Source organism: Hordeum vulgare, chromosome 7H, assembly GCF_904849725.1.
Source record: "Hordeum vulgare subsp. vulgare chromosome 7H, MorexV3_pseudomolecules_assembly, whole genome shotgun sequence".
Lineage (NCBI taxonomy): Eukaryota > Viridiplantae > Streptophyta > Magnoliopsida > Poales > Poaceae > Hordeum > Hordeum vulgare.
In genome coordinates, this window is record NC_058524.1 from 620,675,164 (window position 1) to 620,700,569 (window position 25,406).

At 44.9% G+C, this 25,406-nt stretch overlaps 1 protein-coding gene across 1 annotated transcript; it reads left to right on the top strand.

Annotated features, from left to right (window-relative positions):
* Nucleotides 1-11,311: 11,311 nt before the first annotated feature.
* Nucleotides 11,312-23,776, top strand: LOC123407450 (mediator of RNA polymerase II transcription subunit 15a-like). Its single transcript, XM_045100587.1, has 10 exons — nt 11,312-11,518; nt 12,176-12,287; nt 13,380-13,482; nt 17,305-18,354; nt 19,922-19,992; nt 20,447-21,817; nt 22,414-22,758; nt 22,953-23,138; nt 23,216-23,307; nt 23,395-23,776. The coding sequence occupies exons 1-10, from the start codon at nt 11,379-11,381 to the stop codon at nt 23,594-23,596; spliced, it is 3,672 nt and encodes a 1,223-aa protein (XP_044956522.1). The 5' UTR covers nt 11,312-11,378; the 3' UTR covers nt 23,597-23,776.
* The last annotated feature ends 1,630 nt before the right edge of the window (nt 23,777-25,406 follow it).

Genomic DNA, 25,406 nt, shown 5'->3' on the forward strand with positions numbered 1-25,406 from the left:
GCCCACGTACGTATGCCGTCCGCCCCTCCCCTCTCCTGGCCTCTCTCTAGAGCGCTCTTCTACAGTTGAGCCCTCTGAACCGCGAGCGCTCGCCTGAATCTGTCACGCGATTCGCGGAGGTGGTGTCGCCAGTAGTAACACCGGATTTTCGCGATCCTGTGAGGAGCCTAGTAGTAGGGTTTGGGGCTTGACGTCGTCGGTGGGGGTGAGCTTTTGGGGATCTGGCCGGTTCTTTGTCCGTGAATTCGCCGATCTACCCGGATGCATCTTGGCAGGGCAGGTTCATTGTACCAGGATATTCGTTTACCTAGTATTCTATACGAGTACAAGTGTTTAGACTCTTACGAGTTGTATGAAAGTTGGGTTCAGATTCCATGGCTTGTTCCTTGCGGTCACCGGAAAGTTTGTTGCTTTATCAGACATGATTTTCTCGTTGTTGTGGAACGCACGCCTTCAACCCCCCTGCTTTTTCCTGTTTTATACATGTAGTAAAGCCTGATTATTGATTCTCTTGTGCTCCCGTAGGTAATGAAGATAAATCGATTCCACAAACAGATCAATGGGAACGACAAGGTTTGTGCTTTTACGCCGCCCTGTTTCAAAACGAACGGAGGGAGTACTTCTATTGTAGCACCACTGACAAATTTCTGAAAACAAATGTGACAGGTGACCTTGACCTTCAGTCTATCTGCAAATTTGGAATCACTTTTCACGTGGAACACAAAGCAGGTGATATTTTCATTCTAGTAGGATGTGCAATGCTAAACTATTCTCTAAATGTGTAGATGCCCAGTAATCGGTCGAGCGCACCACCCACCCCTCCCTCCCCCCCCCCCCAAGCGCCATTGCTATCCAAAAAATATATATTACGAATGGCGCACCTCTCTGGGATGCGCCATTGCTATCCAAAAAAAAGATTACTAATGGCGTACCTCTCTGGGATGCGCTATTGCTATATAAAAAAAGATTACTAATGGTGCACTGCATGGGAATGCGCGATTGCTATCAAAAAAAGTCTAATGGCGCACCACTCGGGGGTGCGCCATTGCTAACCTGCACTGCTCTCTGCATCTGCCCTTGCCTCTCCTCTCCCAAATCCAACCGAGATACCGCCTCGCTCGTCCACGCCCCGGAGAGATCCCGCTCGTCCACGCCCCGGATTTCTCTCGCTCTTTCCTCCCCTCCCTCCCCCGCGTCTCCGGTTGACCGGCGAGGGTCCCGCTTGGCGATGTGTGGTGGTGGTTGGCGGGGCGGGGAGCGCAGGGCCTTGACCGTCGTCCGTGCAAGCCAGGACGGATAGGCGGCGGCGGCGACCACGACTGCAAAGCCGAGGAATTCCCCACCAAAGGTTAGAGCTTTTCCGAGTCTTGCTGGATTGCGCCCTTGCCCGGTGGGTGTTCGGCGGATTGCGCCTTTGCGCCGGAGGAAGGGGAGGGGGAGATGGCCAGCAAGGCGGAGACGGTGACCTCGGAGGAGATGTTGCGGCGGATGCTGCCGCCCGGGGCCACCATCCCGGAGGGCGCGACGGGGAACCCAGTGCGCCACTACTATATTTTTTTTGCAAAACTACTAATGGCGCACCACCACGTGGTGCGCCATTAGTAACTAGGCATTTGTAGGTGGTGCGCCATTAGTATTTTTGCAAAAAAAAACGCGGGACATAGCCGAAATATCAGGCGGGCTTTCCCCAAATCGACCGTGCGCCAATGATTTTTTTCCCAAATCGACCGTGCGCTATCCCCTGCCCTCTCCCTCCCGCAGCCTCCCCAGATCTCAGCGGCGCCCTCAACAGAGCCTGCTCCACCGGCGCCCCACCCCTCCCTCTACCAACTCCCCCCACCCGCTCGACCGGCGCCCCACCGCAGCCTCGACCGGCGCCCTGTCGAGCCCGCCAAGGAGGGGCCGCCTCGTCCCCACCCGCCGTCACGCGGGAGGATGGCGACGCCGGGCGGCGCACCGAGGGCGGCGCACACGGTGCGCGACCTGGCGGAGGAGGGGAAGAAGCGGGTCGTGCTGCTCCTCGTCTTCGCCTTCGGGCTCGCCTTCCTCATGTCCCGTGAGCCCCCTCCCCCACCCCCAAACCCTAGGCTACTTACGCCCCCGCCGGCGGTCTCGGCCTCACGTCGGGGCTCGCGCCCTTGATTTCGGCCGGTCGGTCGTCGTTGCCCCTGATGCGCAGGCGCTGATTTGGGGAGGCATCATTTCACGCGCATCCGTGGAGTAGCACTATTGGTTTGTTCAATTGGTGTTGTGATTTGTTGCATTGGGAATCGGTAGGCTCGACTTAGCTTGATTACTTCCATTCTAGACGATTGGTGTGAGTTCTCATTGGTGTGAGTTCTCTGGGCTGTCGTCGGAAATTTTACTACTATTTCAAGATGCCTGGAACCTGTAGTGAGTTTTAAATGTTGCATTGGGAATTTGTAGACTGGACTTAGCTCCGAGTAGGTTGTTTGCTTTTCCATTCTAGATGATTGGTGAATTCTTTGGGGCATCGTAATTTTTACTGCTACCTGAGGATGATTCAAGTTTGTGATGAAATTGTATAAGGTGGAGTATATTTGCTGATAGTTGTAGCCGGATTATACCATGGAATACATGGTGTAGTCTAAAGACTAGGAACATACGAGCTAGACATGTAGGTTCCATGTTAAATTGAAATATGACTAGCAATTTTATCAAGTCTTTCTAAAAGTTGCCAAAAACGAAAGGTTGTACATATCAAGGCAGATTTATATTGCCGTCACACATTTTTTTAACTCTGTTTAAATATTATTGCTCCCTCATGGCTGTGCTGAATGCCTGACTTTCTCCATTAAAGTGACAAGCTCTTCAGTTTGGATTAACTTCCCATTCGCCATATCTTTGATAGTTCTGTTTCGCTACCTATCACTTGACTATGACTTCCGTAGAAAGAGCACAACTGCCACAGACCATGGTACCAGTCGCCCACTTGCCAAAACAAAAAGTATTGAACTAAGAAAAACCTCCCCTGACAAGAAGAGTGGAAGTACTGGTTGGAGGAGCAAGGTGAATTCGCCTCAAGTTGAAGCAGCATTTGAACAGTTCACAAGGCATCTTGTCACAGAGTGGGTAGCAGATCTTTGGTACTCCCGTATAACACCTGATAAGGACGGACCGGAGGAACTCATCAACATAGTTAATTCCGTCCTTGGAGAGATTTCTAAATGAGCAAAAAGCATTAACATCATCACTCTGCTAACCAGGTTAGAAAGCTTCTTTTATCTCATGAAATGCATGAACAGTTGTATCTTAATCTTTTCAGAACGTTGGGTGCCTTACGAAGACTTTATCTACCTTATGCAGGGACCTGGTTGATCTCGTGAATTATGTTCAGATAATGCAGAGCTCGCCAAGGAGGCCACTGATGTGTTCATCTGGTGCCTGACTCAGAGTCCAGGTATCCACCATCTGTTTAGCCCAATCACATATTTTGTCCAAGCTTGAAAACCTTGTATCATGAAGTATATTATATATGAAGAGATCAAGTTCATGCTCAAGTCAAGACTACCATATCTCTGTGATTGAGATCATCAAGATAAAGCTTAGCTAATTCCAACAACTTCTTGCTTGTTCCCTATCAAATAATTAAAGTATTGACTGTAAAAATAGATAGAAAGTGTGCTAGTAGTGGCAGACTAGCAGGACAACATGCAAATACTAGTAATAAAATGGATTGCCAGATTAAATTTCTTTGAAATGATTCCCGAACGGTACAATTTAACCTACCAATTTAATGTCATGCCGGATTGACTTTAGGAGTTGGGATGAGATGAATAAGCTTGGGGATGGGCACTTTAGGAGTTGACGATTCGTTTCTTTGTGTACTTGATTTTCAGCCTATTAATTGATCTCCCAAGAGTCGAAGCGGCAAGTAGCAGCCAGCTTCTCCTCGCGTTCACCGCTGTGTGTTGCCGCACATACATCCCCTTATTACACATTCCTTTATTATTTTTCTCACTTTGGTTTGCTTCTTTTTCATGGGCTTTTACAGACGGGATGATGGAGTGGGGGCACCCGCTTTAGCCTGACCGGGGGCCTGCTGGCTGGCATCGATGTTTATAGTGGGACTACACGAAGTTGAGTGGGGTCCTGGGCCCCCACTCGTCATAACGTGGGTCCGCCCCTGCATCGATTTACATGTTAAATCTATTACCTGTAAGTGTCTCTATGGCGTCAAATGCCTCTTTAAATGAGTGACCCATGCCATGCATTTTAGAAGATGGCAGCAGCACAAGCAACTTTTTCTTCAGAATTTACTTGGTTTCTTAGAACTGGCTAACTCTGTAAGTTGTTCAGCAGCTACTCCCTCCGTTCCTACATACGGAGCAAAATGATTGAATCTACACTCTAATGTATGTCTATATACATCCGTATGTAGTTTTTTAGTAGAAACTTTTAAAAGACTTATATTTAGGAACGAAGGGAGTACATTCTTTTTGTATTACATTGTTAAGCCCACCTTAGAGTCAGAGAAGATTTAGTTTAAGTTGCAGATTTGCTGCTCTGTTCTTTTAAGATAGTATTGCTTATAGATGGAGTCTGGACTGTGTTGTGCAGATTAGCGTATCAGGTGTAATTATTTACATTGATAATAATATTCGTTTTAACTCTTCAAATCAGTAAAGGTATATACTGCTCTAAACTTGTAAATATATTGCTGCCTCCAAACACATATGCCACTGGTCCATGTTGTTGTTAGTTTCTGTTTCCTATATTTTGTTGTTAGTTTCTGTAAAGGTATATACTCTTTTGTTGTTAGTTTCTGTTTCCTATATTTTGAAGGCTGACCGTTAACCACTAGTCCATGTTGTTCATTGCTACTACATAAATGGCATTGGATCTGCACTGATGTGGTCCTTAGTTCCTTACCAAAGGCATGACCATGAGAGTTCTCTATGGTGAATTTCCCTTGTGTAAATCTCTAGCTAGTAACTGCCAAACATCGCCGGGAAAGATTTTATGTAATGCAGTATTCTTAAGTATTGTCGTGCTTAGTGGCAGACTCATTTTATTGTGGTTCTGTTGTTTATTCTTTGAATCTTGTTTCGTCAATATATATGTAGAGCTTGTTGCCTTACTGTCAAACACTGTTGTGCCATTTTGCAGGTTGAAACCCAATATTGATTTTCAGTACGAGGTAAATGCAAAAGGATCCTCCCCAGCTGAGATCCTTGGTACCACCTACCAAACCAACCTGAAGCCTGCGCTCAAGGCTCTTGCTAGTGCCAAATATGACTTACTAATGCCCGCAAAGTATCGTTGTGTATTATATTTTCTATGGAGCTATGTATGTATGGATGCTATGGAACTATATGTATATATGGATGCTATGGAATTTTGGATGTGAATGCTATGGAGTTTTGATATATGGATCATGAAATTTGTTATGCAACTTTGCATATATGCTATGTGTTATGGATCAGTAAAACTATTGGGCACATATTATGTATTATATATTTGATATATATGTTATGTGCTGTTGAATTTGTGGTTTTGAAACAAAACATATATATGCTAGAATACCAGATACTAATGGAGCACCATGGGCTATACTAATGGCGCACCTGGGAGGCATACTAATGGCGCACCTCGGAGGCATAGTAATGGCGCACCTGGGAGGCATACTAATGGCGCACCTGGGAGGCATACTAATGGCGCACCTGAGAGGCATACTAATGGCGCAATTGGGAGGCATACTAATGGCGCACCGTGAGCAATACTGATGACGCACTGCCTGGTGCGCCATTAGTATACCAGATACTAATGGCGCACTTGTGGTATACTAATGGCGCACTTGTGGTGCGTCATTAGTAAAAAAATCTAATGGCGTGATGCTAGTGGCGCACCTATAGTGCGCCATTAGTAGCCAAAATAGGTGCGCCATTAGCAGGCCTTTTCCTAGTAGTGTATGGTGCATTCTATGATGTCTCTTGTCGATTTGCCGTTATCATTTTGGGGTTATGCATTAGAGACAGCTGTATTCACTTTAAATATGACACCATCAAAATCCGTTGAGACGACACCATATTAACTGTGGTTTGGCAAGAAACCAAAGTTGTCGTTTCTTAAATTTTTGAAACGGAGAAATATATTCATAGGATACCCAAAAGAGGCAGTTGGGTATATCTTCTATCCCAAATCCGAAGGCAAAGTGTTTGTAGCTAAAAATGGAACTTTTCTTGAGAAACAGTTTCTCTCGAAAGAATTGAGTGGGAGGAAGATAGAACTTGATGAGGTTGTAGAACTGTTGCTTCAACCAGAGAGTAGTGCATCGCAGAAAGATGTTTGTGTGGAGCCTACATCAGTTGAAGATGAAGCTGATGATGATGATCATGTAGCTTCAGATCAAGTTGCTATCGAACCTCATAGGTCGGCAAGGACATGTACTGCTCATGAGTGGTACGGTAACCCTGTCTTATCAGTCATGTTGTTAAACAATGATGAACCTACAAGCTATGGAGAAGCGATGGTGGGCCCGGATTCCAACAAATGGTTAGAGGCCATGAAATCTGATATATGATCCATGTATGAAAACAAAGTGTGGACTTTGGAAGTATTATGTGAAGGGCGAAAGGCCATTCAGAATAAATGGATCTTTAAGAAGAAGACAAACGCGGACGGTAATATCACTGTCTATAAAGCTCGACTTGTGGCAAAGGGGTTTTCACAAGTTCAAGGAGTTGACTACGATGAGACTTTCTCACCCATAGCGATGCTTAAGTCCATCAGAATCATGTTAGCAATAGCTGCATTTTTCAATTATGAAATTTGGGAGATGGATGTCAAAACAGCGTTCCTAAACGGTTTCCTTAAGAAGAGTTGTATATGATGCAACCGGAAGGATTTGTTGATCCATAGAATGCTGACAAAGTATGCAAACTCCAGCGATCCATTTATGGACTGGTGCAAGCATCTCGATGTTGGAATCAGTGCTTTGATGAGGTGATCAAGGCATTTGGGTTTATACAAGTTTATGGAGAAGCTTGTATTCACAAGAAAGTGAGTGGGAGCTCTATAGCGTTTCTAATATTATATGTGGATGACATATTGCACATTGGAAACAATATAGAACTTTTGGGAAGCGTAAAGAATTATTTGAACAAGAGTTTTTCAATGAAGGGCCTGGGAGAAGTTGCTTACATATCAGGCATCAAGATCTACACAGATAGATCTAGACGCTTAATAGGACTTTCGTAGTGCACATACATTGACAAAGTTTTGAAGAAGTTCAAAATGGAACAGTCCAAGAAAGGGTTCTTGCCTGTATTGCAAGGTGTGAAGTTGACTAAGACTCAATGACGAGTGAATGCAGAAGATAGAGGAAAGACGAGTGTCGTCCCCTATGCTTCAGCCATAGGCTCTATCATGTATGCAATGTTGTGCACAAGACGTGATGTCAGACTTGCCATAAGTATGGCGGGAAGGTTTCAAAGTGATCTAGGAATGGAACAATGGACAACGGTCAAGAACATTCTGAAGTACCTGAAAAGGACTAAAGAGAATGTTTCTCTTGTATGGAGGTGATCAAGAGCTCGTCGTAAAAGGTTACGTCGATGCGAACTTTGACACTGATCCGGATGACTCTAAGTCTCAATCCGGATACATATTTGTTCTCAGTGAAGGAGTTCATGACAGATCTTGGAGTTGTGCCCAATGCACTGGATCCAATGACTCTGTTCTGTGACAACACTGGTGCCATTGCTCTAGCCAAGGAACCAAGGTTTCACAAGAGGACCAGATACATAAAGCGACGCTTCAATTCCATCCGCGATTACATCAAGGAGGAGGACATAAGTATTTGCAAAGTGCACATGGATCTGAATGTTGCAGATCCATTGACTAAGCCTCTTCCATGAGCGAAACATGATCAACACCAGAACCGTATGGGTGTTAGATTCATTACAATGTAAATCACATAGTGATGTGAGCTAGATTATTGACTCTAGTGCAAGTGAGAGACTGTTGGAATTATGCCCTAGAGGCAATAATAAAGTAGTTATTATTATATTTCCTTGTTCAAGATAATCGTTTATTATCCATGCTAGAATTGTACTGATTGGAAACTCAGATACATGTGTGGATACATAGACAACACACTGTCCCTGGTAACCTCTCATGGACTAGCTCGATGATCAAAGATGGTCAAGGTTTCCTAGCCATAGACAAGTGTTGTCATTTGATAACGAGGTCACATCATTAGGAGAATTATGTGATGGACAAGACCCAAACTATGAACGCAACATGTGATCGTGTCAGTTTATTGCTACTGTTTTGTGCATGTCAAGTATCTGTTCCTATGACCATGATATCATGCAACTCCAAGACATCTAAGGAATGCCTTGTGTGTATCAAACGTCGCAACGTAACTAGGTGACTATAAAGGTGCTCTACAGGTATCTCTGAGGGTGTCTATTGGGTTGGCGTGGATCGAGACTGGGGTTTCTCACTCTGTATGACAGAGAGGTATCTCTAGGGCCCACTCAATAATACAACATCACAAGAAGCTTGCAAGCAATGTGACTAAGGAGTTAGTCGCAGGATCTTGTATTATGGAATGGGCAAAGAGACTTGCCGGTAATGAGATTGAACTAGGTATGCAGATACCGACGATCGAATCTCGGGCAAGTAACATACCGATGGACAAAGGGAACAACATACAAGATTAACTGAATCCTTGACATAGAGGTTCAACCGATAAAGATCTTCGTACAATATGAACGAACCAATATGGGCATCCAAGTCCCGCTATTGGTTATTGACCGGAGAGTGTCTCGGTCATGTCTACATAGCTCTCGAACCCGCAGGGTTTGCACACTTAAGGTTCGGTGACGTTCCGGTATTATTGAGTTATGTGTGATGGTGACCGAAGGTTGTTTGGAGATCTGGATGAGATCCCGGACGTCACGAGGAGCTCCGGAATGGTCCGGAGGTAAAGATTTATATATAGGGAAGTGGTATTGGGGTTCTGGAATAGTTTCGGGGATTTTCGGTATTGTACCAGGAGTGCCGAAAGGGTTCAGGGGGTCCACCCGGAGGGGTCCACCCACCCTAGGGGGCACATGGGCCTAGGAGGTGGTGCACCAACCTTTGGTGGGCTTGAGAAGCCAACCCCAAGAGGCCTATGCGCCAAGGCTTGATAGAGGAGGTGGAGGAGTCCTCCTGCCAAGGGTGCTGGACTCTCCTCGCACTTCAGTCGAACCGGCCAAGACTAGCCCACCTACCCCTTCCTCCTATATATAGTGGAGGTTTTGAGGGCATCCACCACCTGAAAAGCCACGTGCTACCCTCTCCTCCATAGATCGTCTTCTTCGTCTAGATTAGTTCGGTAGAGCTCGGCAAAGCACTGCCGGATTAGTTCACCACCACCTCCACCATGCCGTCGTGTTGCCGGAGAACTCATCTACCTCTCCACCCCCTCTTGCTGGATCAAGAAGGTGGAGATCGTTATCGAGCCGTACATGTGCTGGACGCGGAGGTGCCGTCCGTTCGGTACTAGATCATGATTGGATTGCAGGACTGCTTGCGATTTGGATCGCAAAGACGTTCGACTACATCAACCGCGTTTCTTAACGCTTACCGCATAGCGATCTACAAGGGTATGCGGATCCGATATCTCCTCTCGTAGATGGTCATCACCATGGATAGATCTTGTATGTGCGTATGATTTTTTTTGTTTCCCATGCAATGTTACCCAACATATTCCTCTATTTCACTTTCTTTCTTGGTTTTCTCCTCCTGTACAATGAAGTCCAGCCTATTTTTTTTTGCATCTAGTGAAAAAAGAACTTACTAGGAAAAACAATGAAGATGGCGGGTTCCCACTCCTTTGTCCGCTGGACATAAGAGAGGATGTGCAGGGGCCAAGATGGAAGCATGGTAGAACCCTGGGCGATGACAATGCTAGATGCGATAGGGAAGTTCAATGTTATAGTTTTCTCCTTAGTGCACTCTATCTTCACCACGTCTTGAAAACAAAGTTTCTACTATGCTCCTCTACATTTGGTGAAATTTGCCAAGGTTTTGGGTTCTTCCATATGCTCCTCTGCATCTGCATTTTGCTGTTGCTCCTCTGTATTTGAAGTATGGCGTTGCTCCTCTACATTTGTACTATCATGCTGCTCCTTTGCATTTGTGTTACCCTAGTGTTCTTCTAAGTGTTCGTGTCGTTGCTTTGGATGTTCTACCCCATCCGAATAATGTTGTTGCTCCTCTGAATTTTGTTGTTGCTCTTCTCCATTTGAATGTTGTTGCTCCTCTGAAATTTCCTGTTGCTATTCTCCATCTGAATTTTCCTGTTGCTCTTCTCCATTTGAGTGTTGTTGCTACTCTTGTGTATACTCATCCTCTTAGCCACTACGGCTCCTCCCCGGAAAAACTACCGAGGCCTTGCAATAAATGGCCACCATACATGCATCCGTGATATGATGGGAGCATAGTTGGCCACACTAACCAAAATCAACAACCCCATACATTGCATAGTTAAACTAATATGGAGCCAGAGACTACAAGATCACCAAACACTCCAAAATCACAACCTAAAACTTAAGAAAAGGAGAGGTGTCGGGTTACATGTATGGGCATCCATCTCCGATGTTTGAACCCTTGTTGCTTCGCTGTCCAATGTACAGTTCATGCCACCAATCATCATCCTTCGACCTTATCACCGTCGTCGAATCGAGGAAACCGCATCGGGGAAGGGAGGCGAAGAGAAGAGGAGGAAAAGGAAAGCTTCGCCTCAATCTCCGTCTAATCTTTCTTTAGATGAGCTCTGTTCAATCAGAACGAAAATCAAATACTAATAAAAGACACCCATCCACACTCATCAAGTTTAGAAACCGAGTGTAGTTCAAACGGTTAGGTTTATCGTCGTGAAACCAACCCATCGGGATTCAAGTTTTTCGAATTACCTCAGATCGTTTGACAACATGGGTTCGAAGGAAGGAAAACGTCCTCATTGACTGATCGAGCATCTACGATGATTTTAAAATCTTAAAATAATGTGCGGGCTCGTCGGCGTACGTGGCGCCAGCGTGGGCCTCCGAACTGAAAACCGAAGCACGCTTATTGTGTTTGTGTTTGTGTCTGTTTACTTATTTATTTATTTATATTCAGGTGGGTGGGTTCACTCGATTACTGTTGGCGACCCAAGGCGGCCAAGTCAAGCACACGGCATCACGCAACCCGGCCACGGCGCAAACATCCCTCGCCGCTCGCCGCCGTAGTACTAGTCTGGTTTGTTGTACTACTACGTATATACTCCAAAGGCAGGCAGGCAGGCAGGCGGAGGCTCTCACTTCCTCCATCCCCATCCCCATCCCCTCCAGACCTAAAATCGCCAACCGCCGATCCGGACCATGGACGCCAACTGGCGCCCCACCCAGGGGTCGGATCCCGCGGCCGGCGCCGCTGACCCGACCGCGCCGCCGCCCCCCGCCGCCGGCGACTGGCGCGCGCAGCTCCAGCCCGAGGCGCGCGGCAGGATCGTCAATAAGATGTACGTATGCGGGGCCCTAATCGGTTCCGCTGGATCGGATTCGCTTTCCCCTCCCCTCCCCTCCCCTCCCCTCCCTCCAATCTAATCGTATTACTTCGATCCATTTTTTCCCGGGTTCGAGGAATTTCCCGGTCAATCCTGTCGTCGATCCGTCCGATGTAGCTTTGATCCGTAGCGGCAACCCACGGATTCGCCGTCACACATGAGAGCCCCCAGCTTCTGCGCCGCTCTCTTCTTAATTAATCAGAAATCCCCCGCCGCGGGATTCACCAATCAACCTGCGGCCCAATTACTTTGTTATTAACACAAGTTTATCGATGAAGAAGCGCAAATTTGCCACGGCACAGAATGCCACAGGTTCTATTACCACTGTTCCGGGATGCAATTCTGTTCCAAAACCAGAGTTTCTCGTGTCCTTTCCCAAGGATATTACCATTATTACGCGCATGATCACGAGTGACGACTAAATCGACCCGCGCAACACCTCATTGGTCTTACCAAAGCGAAAGTTACGCCTTCGTTATAGGAATGGAGGGAGAATACGATTGTGAATTGGATATCTATATATCTTGGCTGCTCTGCCTACTCTCGTTCGTTTCACTTTACGTCTCAGATGCAACATGTCTTACTCACATCCTGCACTAAATATGGGTGTAGAACGGAGACCTTGAAGAAGCATCTGCCAGTGTCTGCGCCAGACGGGCTGAACGAACTTCAAAAGATCGCCGTGCGATTCGAAGAGAAGATCTATACTGCAGCAAGCAATCAGGTAATTTAATTACTTCTCTGAGCAGAGCACACCTTAGTTACGGGGGTTTCTTTTAGTTAAACAGTGTTTATGTGCTAATGCCTAATAATAGAGCACAACTGTCTCTAATTGTTGTAGAAGATTTTTTTACATTATTATGTTTGAGTGCCTATATCAGTTTCCCTTTTTTTGTGAAACATTGGGTGAATTTTTTGCTCTCCATCTGCCAAAGTTCAATTACTCTTAGGAACATATCCTGATTTTTCTCATGCTTGAGAGCAAATACAAAATTTCTGTGCTGCCGGGACTCCACCAACTATTTGGAGCACATCACAGTTATTTTACCATTTTCACATTTTATATACATACATAATGTAAGTTAATAAGCTAGTATATTTTTAATATTATGTTACATATAAATGATGGACTGAAACACCAATCCTTATCTTGGTTACCATCGATCACATGTTGAATTTCATACTGTTGTACCTTAAACATCTGCAGTTAGTTACTCCTCCAATTCATGTTTCTATGCCATGTGTTCATGCATCTGAATTTGTTATAGATGAAACAGAAGTATTATTATGTTGCAAGGATAGTACTACCCAAGACCATGGGATACACAGTGGTATACAATAATTTTTTCTCGGACTAATAAAAAAAAAATGAAAAAAGACCTTACTCCCTCCTCTCTGTTTGACCGGGTTCATCTGAGTTTGCCTCTACCTCAGTCTGGTAAAAAAAATCAAATATATTTTTTGGTTGGGGCGTACCAAATCACCCTTCCCATTTCGAATTTTTTTCTGTCTGGCTTATTTGTTGCAAACCTTGGAGCAATCTACAATTCTTCATCATATTGCCTAACTCAGTTATGGTGAATATTTGTTTATTTGAAAAAGTCACTGCCACTATTTTGATTTGGATTTTCTGTTCTTATCACTTCTTTGAGGCAGTGTGTTTTGCTGCTTAGATGACATCATTGAATTCAAATGTGAAAAGGTGAAACACCTTCTGTACTATGCTAAACTGCTAATCACATCAGTACTGTTGGTTGCAAGCCACTGTTACTACTTTGATATAGAACTTTACATCATTTTCTTTTGTATTACTCAGGCTGATTATTTACGGAAGATTTCCCTTAAAATGCTCTCTATGGAGACGAAGACACAACAGCCTCCTGGAAATGCTCAAGTGATTCCAAATCAAAACAACTCCGGTAAGATGCCATACACAGAAAACTGAGTGCTGCACAATTTATGATCTTTGCTTGAATGTCAATATTTTATTGCATCAAGTGATGAGATTATGTGCTTTATTGTACTAAATCACCCTCCTCTATCCAGAATAATGCATAAGAATCTTGCATCTAGTTTGTGGCGTCTGTATGTAGTTAGGGCGTGTTTGGTTGCTTGGGTAGCTCTACCCTGCATCGCATGGATGATACTGGCTGAGCTTGGCCTGGTGGAGCGGATGCAAGGATGAACCGAGATGTATGTTTGGTGGAGTGTAGGGAGTGTGTGCATGAGAGACGCTGTATGCGACCTACGGTGTTTGGTAGGCTGGCTTAGAGCTGCTGCTTCTTCGTGGATTAGACCTGCTGCTCTTCGTGGATTACATTACACAAGTTGCACGCCAAGAGCTCATGTGTTGGACGTCAGCGTTGTCGTCGTGGCCATGAGGGGGCGGCAAAAGATTGCATCTTGCCGGGTGAGCGTCATCTGCGTGATCTCCAGCACCCGGCTCCTGTTGAGCGCACGTCCGGCCGAGAAGGCAATGGCGCGCCTCTCCCTCCGGCCCCGGCTCGTGTTGAGCGCTCGTCTAGCGGTGTGGTCGTGGGGATTGAGCGTGGACGAGTGGTCGGCAGGAGGGGTCGCTGAGAGGGCCAGGTCCAGTGCACAAAGAAGGAACTCGAATGGCGGCGGCGGCAACGATGTGTGGATGTGCTTGATCCGATCTGGTTCGGTGGTGAAGGGGAAGAAAGACTGGATACGGGAAGGTGCAGTGGCAATTGTGAAGTAATTTTGATAAATATCCGGGGCAATCAAGTGTACCGTTTCGTTTTAAGTGCGGACGCGGGTGCAGGCACGGGGCTGGCTCAGGGAAACGCCCGATTCCTGCGTTTCGCCTCAGCCTGGCTGGGAGCTCTATTTTGCATGGGTCGGGCCAGACCCAGTTAAACGTGCAGTCTACCAAACATCTGCGAATTTGCATGCGGGGTGCAAGCCAGGTGCGAGTCGAGCAACCAAACATGCTCTTATTGAACTTGGAACGACACGGTAAGTGCCTCGGTTCAGTTGTCAGACCACCGATTCAGCGGTCCAATCTGTTGGTTCAAATAAAATATTATTGCATTGTTTTCTGTTAAAATGGTAGAAACAATGTTAAGTATGAAGATAACAAACGAACAACCTAGTTACTTATTTGACCGGGGTAGTCTGCCTTCCCTACATTAAAGGCAGTTTGATTCCTTGCACATGCAGAATACTTTATTGGCCCTGGTTCAGTGCCTGATTGGTTGCTCAACTGGGTTTTCCCTGGTTCACAGTAGGTTATTTGGCTGAACAGCCTCCATTGTGAACTAGATTGGAACATAGCTCCATTTCGGTTTATCCCGGACAGACTAGCAGTCTGGTTGGTTTTAATAACAATGCATGTGCTGAGCTCCCGAGCCTGCTTGAGCGGCAAAAGAGACAAAGAAATATCAACTTATGGCGCCTTGGGCCTCGAGAACCACCATCGGTGGACCTCGACATCTGGCATTGCTGGCGTTAGTGCCTCCTTCTGCATGGAGCCCCCTTGCCCAGGGTAACTACTTCCAAATTCCGGCACCCGCTGCGGGATCGATGGGGCAAAGCATGGCAACGACAATGAAGAAGAAGATAAAGTTACTAGAGGGGGCAGGCTTCGAACTATCTGCCCCCTCCGACCATTGGGATCCTCATCGACATTGCGGGCCCCCGGGTTCACCGCCGCAGGACTCTCGAGCGTCAGTCCGCGGCCAACATCAAATTTGGGGAGGGCCACACAGATCTTTTCACAAATGGCATTGACGCAGTACGCGAGGTCGGGCCTCGGGAGATAAGAAGGGCTGTTGTCGCTCCCTAACTAGATCCTCGACACCTAGTCCACCATGTTCGTCATGTGGTTGCTCTCGGACTCTGACCTGTGTTTGGCCAAAGTCAAGAGTTGTGGGTGTACATCCACGCCGGGCGACTACACTCCTGCAACGACACCGATCAACGGTGAAGATAATCCCTGACCATCATGGTCGCTGTCAAACCTAGATCCCGGAACTCTGAGATCCTGATGGTGATCGCGACCAGATGGTCATCGTCCTTGGATATGCACTCCCAACTATTTTCCACCGTCGTCGGCTCGCCAACTGGTCGTTTGGGTCCTCGGTGATGTAGCAGTAGGATTGGCGCTAGTCATCCCACTTGTTTCTCAGTGTTTGGAGAATATATTCCCCCGAGAGCCTGTTGTGGAAGTGGAAGCAGCAACACCTGGTAATGCCGCTCGGCCTAGTGCTCGAAGAATGTAATAATGGCAGAAGAGCCCAACTATGATATCACGCCCACAAAACTCTCAAGAGATGTGCAAAGAGTTCCAAAATCACTATGTAGTTTGGGGTGAGGTGGAGAATATGAATACCGTAATCTTCCTAGAGGGCGAGGAAGAAGGCAGAGAATGGAAGCTGCATGCTTGTCGTGATAAAGCTCGTGAAGATCATCGTTCGTTGGGTTGTGGATTGGGGGATACATCACCTGTCTCACGACGGTCTCCCCCGCCAGCCCGTTTGGACCAATGTCTTCCTCAACTTCCTCAGCGCTGCTCTTTGATGATGCGGGACTTGGGGATGATGGCGCTCTCGGCACGCCAAACGATGAAGAGCCGCCACACGTCTTCTTCTCGTGAGGAGGCATGACAACGTCGCGGGGTAAGGCTGGAGGCAAAGATGCAAGGAGGAAGATTCATAGCAGAGTGTGAAGGGAGAAGCAAGATCTGGAGCACACGGCTTTCTATGACGGCAGGTTTGAGCGGCGGCTCTGCGGTTAAAGGCAGGGTATGAGCGCCATTATTCCCACTATTGTGTGGCGTTTCCACTACGCACGAAAACTGAAGTGACACATTTTCTTCCATGTTGATGAGCTGGCGCATGTGTCGACTCTCAAGGTGAGGCCCTCCTAGTCTTGCCCTCTTCAAGGTCATGACCTGATGGCAGGACCGGGGGGGGGGGGGGGGTTTGCCGGTTAGCAATACGGGAAACGGGGTCCCACGGGCCTGCTTAAATGGACAAACTTGATGCCATAGGGCCCAAGGAGCATATCTTCGTGAAGACCCTCACTGACAAGAACATCACCCTTGAGGTGGGTCATCTTACACTATTGACAATGTAACAAAGAGTGAGGATTAGCCTAGCTGAGAGAGGAGCAAGGAGCACACCCGACCACTTGGAGAGGGAGGGAGAGGGAGAGGGAGATGTAGATTGTAACATATCAGATACGCCAATATATTAACAACAGAGCAGGACGTACACCTGCGTTGTGGCCTGAACCTGGGCAAAAAGTACTCCCTGTGCTTCATTAGAAGAAAGAATGCGTCACCCCACGAGAATAAAACTCCATTCGGTATCCAAAACCTTGGTTGTAGTAACATTGGACTATCTTCAACTCTTTGTAGAATAATGTTTTTTCTCTCCTTGCCACTACTCAGATGTGATCTGCCTCAGCTTGTCGCAAAGGAACAAACTGTTAGCTCTTAAATCAGTTGGTCAGCTATCAGCTGTACTTGCGTTGACTCTCGTCATAATGAAAGTATATGCCAACACTTGTTTGCATGCTTTCTAAAATAAATCAGGTCGCCAGCCCTTTTAATTGCTTTGGTACATTTGTTTTTCTAATTGAAAATGTAGAACATCTTAATTTGATCTTCTTGTTAATGCTGCTTTCAGCACTTTGTGTGCCTGTTACAGTTCAACAAGTATTATTTTCTCACAAGATACTTTCTTAACACAAGTATTGTACCTTTTCTGATACAGCCCCTGGACTCCCTCCACAAGGCAGTAATCAAGCACAGACATCAGCGATTCCCTTGATGTCTCAGCAACATGCCCAACAGCCAAATACTTCTACATCTGTACAAGCTTCTTCAGTCACTAATATCGGACAGAACTTGCCAGGTGCCAACCAAACATCAACAATGCAGAACATGTCTGTCATGCCACAGAACACAATGAATAATGGCTTGGCACAAGGCACTTCACAAGACATTTATGCTGCACAAAGACAAATGGCAGGAAGGCAGCAACATCAACAATCGCAGCAATTAATTTATCACCAGCAGCAAATGCTGATGAAGCAGAAATTGCAGCAGAATTCACTCATGCAACCGCAGCAATCTGTTGGTAGGCAGCAGCAACAAGCACAGTCCTCCATGCATCAACAGCCTTCTCTGCAGAATCAGCAGCCCAATATTCCTTTACAACAGCAGCAGCAGTTGATGGGACAGCAGCCAAATTTACAACAAAATCAGCTAATAGGTCAACAGAGTGGTGCTATGGACATGCAGCAGCAACAGAGGCTACCAGTTCAGTCAAGTAACCTTTTGAATGTGCAGCAACCACAGCAGATGTTGAACCAGCAGCCTATGCCTCTGCATCAGCCACAACAGTTGGTCTCTCAGGGAAACATGTCAGGTCTACAACAGCAGCAACAAAATCAACAGCAGCAGCAGCAGCAGCAGCAGCAGCTTCTTGGAACTGTGCCTAATGTTTCAAACATGCAGCGGATCCATATGCTACAAACAAAAGCTCAGCAACCGCAGCAACAACAGCATGCCCAGCAGCCAGCAATGGGTTTGATGCGACCTCAGTCTCAACACAATCAACTTCAACAATCGCAACAACACCTTATCTCGCAGTTCCAGTCCCAGCCTAATCAACTACAACAACAATTAGGGATTCAGCAGCAATCCTCCATACAGCAAAGACTTCAACCTTCAGGAGGCATGCTCTTGCAAAAAAATAATATGGATCAGCAAAAGCAAATTATTCAGGCACAGAGGGGCCTTCAAGAAGTTTCCTCTAGTAGTAAGTTTTCACATATACTTTCTTTGTAGATCCATCATACGCTCTTATTGTTCTCCCTCTTCTCTTTCTCGGTGTTCTTATGTTCTTTGTTTCTGTTGTTGCTTTACTTTCCTTGTGCAGTCTAAACCATTGTTTATAAGGCGGTAAGGCGACCTAAGGCGAGCACCACCCGCCTTAGCGCCTAGGCGACGCTTAAGCGCCTAAGGCGGGCATATTTGTAAGGCGCTGCCAGGGCGCTTTATCGCCTAAGCGTCACCTAAGCGTCTAAGGCAGGACGCCTTAAAAAACAATACTCTAAACTAGCTTTGTTGATCTAAGGTGGACGCCTAAGCGCCTAAGGCGGGCATATTTGTAAGGCGCTGCCAGGGCGCCTTATTGCCTAAGCATCTAAGGCATGTCTAAGGCAGGATGCCTTAGAAACAATAGTCTAAACTAGCTTTATCGATCTGGCCTCTCATCATTTTTGACTTGCGAATATTGAAAATTTTAGGTAAAATTGTGTGTTGTCCATCAGGACTCCCACACCCTTATCTTGCCAACAGTTCCATTGGACTATAATACAAGGTCCTTATTAGACTACAATCTGGATTGTTGGATCCTATTGAACCCTAAGGGCACTCCAGTGCATTGAATCTTGTGTTGTGCCAGATGCATTAAATATGTGTTTCAGATACAACTCTTCCAGTCACTTATATTTTTGTGTTGCATCTAATGGAGCTGCCATTTAATATGTTCTGCGAGAGAAAAAAAATAGTTATCTTCGGTTACCTGATAAGAAAGAGTTCTAGATAATATCATAATATAAAATACCTCTCCTTTTCCTTACTAGCTAGGCTTCAACAACGGTATTTGGACTTTTGCCTAGGTCGCATCATTGCTCTTGGTTTGCCATAAGCATGAGTCAAACAGTTTATTAAATTAATGGTTATGCTACATGAACTAGCTTGAATCTTTTTTAGTTTTTTTTTGAGACGACAACCATATTCATTATTCAGATGCAATTATGTCTTTTGATGAGTAAATATACCACAGGTCCTAGATCAAGGGTGTCAAGTTAGTCCTAAAGCTTCAAAACTGCATTTCACTTTTTTCTTTACCTGAACCATGGTGGATAGAAGGACAGCTCGAAGATAAAATTATGCGGCTGATTGGTTTGACGCCAACATTTGGCAAAAATCAGAAGTTGCCAAAATTTGGCAATTTTTTATGAGCTTGGCAAGAAAAGTCGGCAACCAACCAGTCACTAGCCAACTTTTGGCATCAAGCCAACCATGCTCTATATATTCCGATGTTTAGCGATCAAGTACTATTTAATCATCATGTTGACTAAACTGACCCTGTTGATCTTCTGTGACTTCTGTTCACCACATTGGGTTTTCTTATAAGTTTGAATTTTTTCTGGAAATGCTACTATGCAATGACCATGATGACTAAGCTGACCATATGGATCTTCTGTGATTGTTTGATTTGGTTAACAAGTTTCCCAATTGCTCCCGCATTCTTTAATTTTACTTGTAACTTGTTCATTGTATCATAGTACTCTTTGACAACCTTGCTTTTTATGCAGCATCTGCGGACTCTACCTCTCAAATAGGCCATGCAGGTGCAGGTGAGTGGCAAGAGGAGATCTATCAAATGGTAAGACATGATACTGATATCATCCTTTATGGCAACTCCCTTTCTTGTAACATCCTAAAATTCGTAGACAGTGGCCCCTAGAACAAAGAGGTTGAGAGTGCCCTTATCTAGATTGTTAGAAGATGAAACAACACGCCATCGGATGTTGGGGCATTTTACTTTTGCGCTTAATGTTGCACATCTCTAGACTATGGAGCATACAACCATATAGAGTATCTAGATGTAGTAAAGCCTCAAGGCAGTTAGCAATCTTTATTAAAGCGATTTTATTTAATGGGCATCATAGTTTCTTATTTTGTTTTAGATTTGTATGCTTCTAAAAGCTACTTGAGATATTTTGCCAGTGCCATATTTGCTCACTTAATGACAAACCATGGTCTATTAGCTGTTCTGGTTTCATCTCTATATAGCTTCTGCACCAAGTTTACGTGTATGTGGTCTTTGTTATCGACAGATTAAGAACTTAAAGGATCAATACTTTCCAGAACTCAGTGAATTGTTCAATAAGATATCTGTGAAGCTACAACATGTTGACAACATGATACCACCTCAAAAGCCATCTGAGCAGTATGATAGAATGAAGAATTTTAAAACTATGTTGGGCCGTATATTACACATGCTGCAAATTAGCAAGAGTTCTATCCAACCTGCTATGAGGGACAAAGTTCCTCAATACGAGAAACAGATTATCAGTATCTTATCTTCACAAAGAACGAAGCCAGTGCAGCCACAAATACAGCAACAGTTCCAGCCACCTGCAGGACAAGCTCCTGATTCTAGCATTCTACAGCAGCAACAGACTTCCCAGAATTTGCAGCAGCATGATAGTCATACTAATCCACAAGCAAGTTTGTCAAGTAAGAGCACCGGCTTACAGTCCTCTGGTGTAACTGGTATCCAGCATGTCCCTCTGCCTCCAACAACAAACTTCAGTGCCACCACACAGCATCAGGCTGTCTCTAATTTGGAGGCTGCTCAAAGAGGCAATTTCAATTCTTTGCAGCATGGTTTGGTGAGTGGGGCGTTACAACAGGGAACAATGAATACACAACTGCAGACAAGTGGTAGCATGTTATCTCACAACCCAATTAGTACGATGCAAGCTAGTGGTAACTCCATGCAACCAAATGCAAGTTCATTACAACAGCAACAGCAGGATCATCATCTGATGCAGAGTGAGCAAATGAAGCGCCAGATGTATCAGTACCAGCAAAAGCAACAAATGCTTCAACAGCAGCTCCCAGTACAGCAACAACAACAGAAACAGCAGCAAGTACAGATGCAGGTTCCACAGCTTCATGCTGGAAATGATGTTAGACAAGGAACTGCAATGAAACCTGGAATTTATCAACATCACTTGAGCCAACGCAGTAACTATTATCAGCAGCAGTTGAAACAGAGTGGTGATTTCCCAATTTCGTCGCCAAACCTCCAAGCATCATCCCCTCAAATTTCACACCATTCTCCTCAGATTGATAAGCACAATCAGTTGTCATCTCAAATAAAGACTGGAACACCATTGCATTCAGCTAACTCACCATTTGTGCCATCCCCATCCCCTTCTATCGCCCCCTCTCCTATACCAGTAGATTCAGACAAACCACACTCCATTATATCATCACTTAGTAACACTGGCCAGACTGGACATCAACAAACATCCCTAGCGCCCCAGACAAAATCAATGTCTTTGAACACACCAGGGATATCAGCATCGCCCTTGCTAGCAGAATTTACAAGTGTGGATGGAAGTCAGGCGAACATGCCAACTCAAGCTCCAACCAAATCAAATGCAGCAGAAAGGCCCATGGACCGCTTACTTAAAGCAGTAAGTGTCTTGCCACTCAATGTTTACTGTCTTGCGTAACTTTTTGTGCATAATCAGCGTTGTTCTGAAGGTATTGTAGACTTGACATTTTCAAGTTTAGCCAGACTGTTCTCAAGCATACTGGCATAAAAAGAATGAATGCCAAGAATGGGAATTTGATTATAGGAGTTAGATATATCATGCTCTTTTCGGGTCCACTTCAATTAATTATTTCAAGTGATAAGAATAGTGTATAATCATTTTCGTCCTTACCATCTGAAGATCCAAAAGCATGTGTAACATGAAAAATATTACTCCACTTCAGTCAACTAGTTATTCAGATGATAGCAAGGGTGCCTATCCATGTTCATTCTTGCTATCCTAATATTTGAAAGCACATGTAGCATTGATTTTTATTTTGACATGGTTTCTTTACTTCTCTTTATTTTTAATCTACAGAATCCAGATTTGTTGCCTGGTAGTCTATACTGCTGTTGTGGTAGTACATAAGAAGCCGCTTACATGGTTCAGTTTAAACCTGTAAATTAGTTCGTACTACATTGTACTCCAGTTATTTTATTTTGCCTGTTTTATGTTCATTGTCATGTTGCATGCAGTTGCGAACAACACAGCGCGAGTCTCTTAATGCTGCAGTTAGCGACATTCGATCTGTTGTCAGCATGATGGATAGGATTGCTGGGTCAGCTCCTGGTAATGGTTCGAGAGCTGCTGTTGGTGAAGATTTAGTTGCTATGACAAAGTGCCGATTACAAGCCAGGAATTTTATAACAAATGATGGAAGTGGTGCATCAAAGAAAATGAAGCGTGATACAAGTGCCATGCCTCTTAATGTGTCATCAACTGGAAGTGTCGACGATAGCTTCAAGCAAACATTTAGTGCAGATACCCCTGATGTACAGTCAACCGCAACCTCGCGTGCCAACAAGCGGCAAAAAGTTGAGGTTTGTTGTTAAGATTATCTGGTTGAGAAATTAAAAGAATATTATTTTATCTAGTACTTACACTTCCAAGTACTGGCTATTTATTTATTTATTTACACTTGTATAGACGGGAAGGTTCTTAGTTCTTTTGACTCGGATGTTGGTAATTGTGGCTGCCTTGCATTTACGCTGGCATTTGATTCATCTTTGTGCAGGTGAATCATGCTCTCTTGGAGGAGATCCAGGCTATAAACCAAGAGCTAATAGACACGGAGCTCAATGTATGCGAGGAGGATGCCGATTCATTCGCTGCTGCATCTGAAGGGACAGTCATCAAATGCACATATACTCCTGTGGCTGTTAGTCCGAGCTTGAAGTCCATGTTGGCATCTGCACAGACGGTAAGTTTTTTAAATAAAGCGCGTGCACTCGATATCGTAGACATCTCTGCTCATTTCTTCTTGTTGGAATGTGGCAGAGTCTGATTATGCCGCTGAGGCTGCTTGTCCCTGCTGGCTACCCTAAATGCGCCTCCCCGGTGATCCTCGACAAGTTTCCGGACGAACAAAGGTCCGTGGCCACACCCTGCTCATCCGTTAGTTGCCAAAAAGCTGTTTGTGTGAAGAAGATTGTTGAACTAACTATGCTGTGCATCAGAAACTCGGACGACCTGTCCAGCAAAGCGAGGTCGAAGTTCGGCGTATCGCTGCGTGGCCTAGCCGAGCCCATGTCACTGCGAGAAATCGCAAGGGCGTGGGACGCTTCTGCACGCGGAGCCATTGTGGAGTGCGCGCAGAAGACTGGCGGAGGGAGCTTCAGCTCGAGTTATGGCTGCTGGGAGGCGTGCGTAGGTGCCTGATCCGTTTCTTATATATGTCCTTTTTGTGTGCGTGGGAAGTTTCTTATGGCATATCCTGATTTTGTGTATAAAGAGTAGAACGAGGCTGGTCTAGCAATGTTGCTTTTGGATGTATAAGGTGACAGTATGAATCTGAATTTTGACGTCTGGGAATTGAAAATAACTTGCAAATTTCAAAAATAAGCTCGTAACTTGGAAAACGTCGGGGAATTGAAAATAAGTTCACAAAATTTTAAAGAAGTTATATATTTAAAGGATTGAGAAGAACAGTACGAATTTGACTTTTTAATGGATTTTGATTTTTTTGTGTGCACAATTTGGCATACAAATAATGGATTTGGAATGTTCATGCGTTTTAAAAAAGTTTGCGGATTTGGAAATGTTCACATGTTTTAAAAAGTTTGTGGATTCAAACAATCTTTAGAAATTTGAAAAACAAGTTCGTAACTTGAAAAACGTTTGGGAATTGAAATTATGTTCACAAAATTTTAAAGAAGTTCCATGAATTTTAAGGATTCACAATGATAGTACGAATTTGATTTTTTAATGGATTTTGATATTTGTTTGGCATAATTTGGGAAACAAATCATCGATTTGGAAATGTTCATGCATTTCATTTATGAGAATTTTTTGTATTTGGAAATGTTCACGAATTTTAAAAAGAAACATGAGAAAACGGAGCAAAACTTGAGTTGGAAAATAATCAAAAGAAAAACTGCCTAGAAAAAACAGGTCGAACATTCATGGAAGCCCCTAACAAATTCAGATTTTACACTAGTGAAAATATTAATTAGATGGGCTAAGCCCAAGGTGAAGGGCCGGGGTTGCCACTAGCCAAATGGCCTTTACAACTATGGTTGCCCAACTTAGGGTCCTACTTGCCTTTTGAGCATGGAGGATTGTGGGTGCTCAACACCACTGAATTCATGAGAGCCCTCCATTTGTGATGGCCTTGATATGAGCAGAAGGAATCGTCAAGCTTTTGGTTGGCATGGACAACCCTTGTGATGAGTAAGGCCTTAACCTTTTCTATGTATCAACCACTATCACTGTTAGGAATGGTTCCGAGACGCCCTTTTGGGGTGCACGTGGGTGAGTGATCGGAAGCCAAAGGAGATTGCTCCTCTCATCCATGAAGCTTCAAGAAGAAAAAAAATGGAAGATAAAAGCAACCCTTTTTCAGAATGCTTGGGTACCCAAGATCAAGATTTTCGCCAATTTCACTTTCGAGTACTTCCATCAATTTGTGACTCTGTGGAGAACCATTCACGACTTTCACCTTGAGGAGCTTGCCGAGGACGAGATTGTTTAGAAGCACATAAGCTTTGCACCGCCGATAGGTTGCCCAAGCGAAGCTGGCCAAATTCTTTGCTAGTGGATGCAAGAGTACGTAAAGCACATCTTCTTTAGATGTCGAAAGAAGAGGTATTTCATAATCTATTCCCCTCTCATTTAATATACAAGGCAAACCTTTTGCCTTGGTTTCAAAAAAAGGAAGAAGGGAATAGGCTTACAAACCGAGGGCTCTGATTGGCCGAAACCCCGCAAGATCACTTTCCGAAAGGGCTTTTCGCTAATTGTCAAGGTAGGGAGAAACTAAGATCACCCGTCGTGATGCCAGTCAGTCATGGAGGCTGGTGCTTCGCTATCGCCGCCTACACGGCTCCATGTCAGCCCGGCACCTCTTTTACGTGTAAAGTCGGCACCTACCACTTCTTGTTCTGTAATATGCAGGCCCATCCATCTCATGATTCAGCTCTGAAAGGATCTCCTACCAAAACGTCCAGCTTGTATCCACCCCCATTCTCCT

Coding starts and splice junctions, on each gene's coding strand:
- LOC123407450 (XM_045100587.1), top strand. CDS start 11,379: ATGGACGCCAACTGGCGCCCCACCCAGGGGTCGGATCCCGCGGCCGGC. Junction 21,818..22,413: donor TGGACCGCTTACTTAAAGCA/GTAAGTGTCTTG, acceptor TGTTGCATGCAG/TTGCGAACAACACAGCGCGA. Junction 23,139..23,215: donor TGTTGGCATCTGCACAGACG/GTAAGTTTTTTA, acceptor GGAATGTGGCAG/AGTCTGATTATGCCGCTGAG.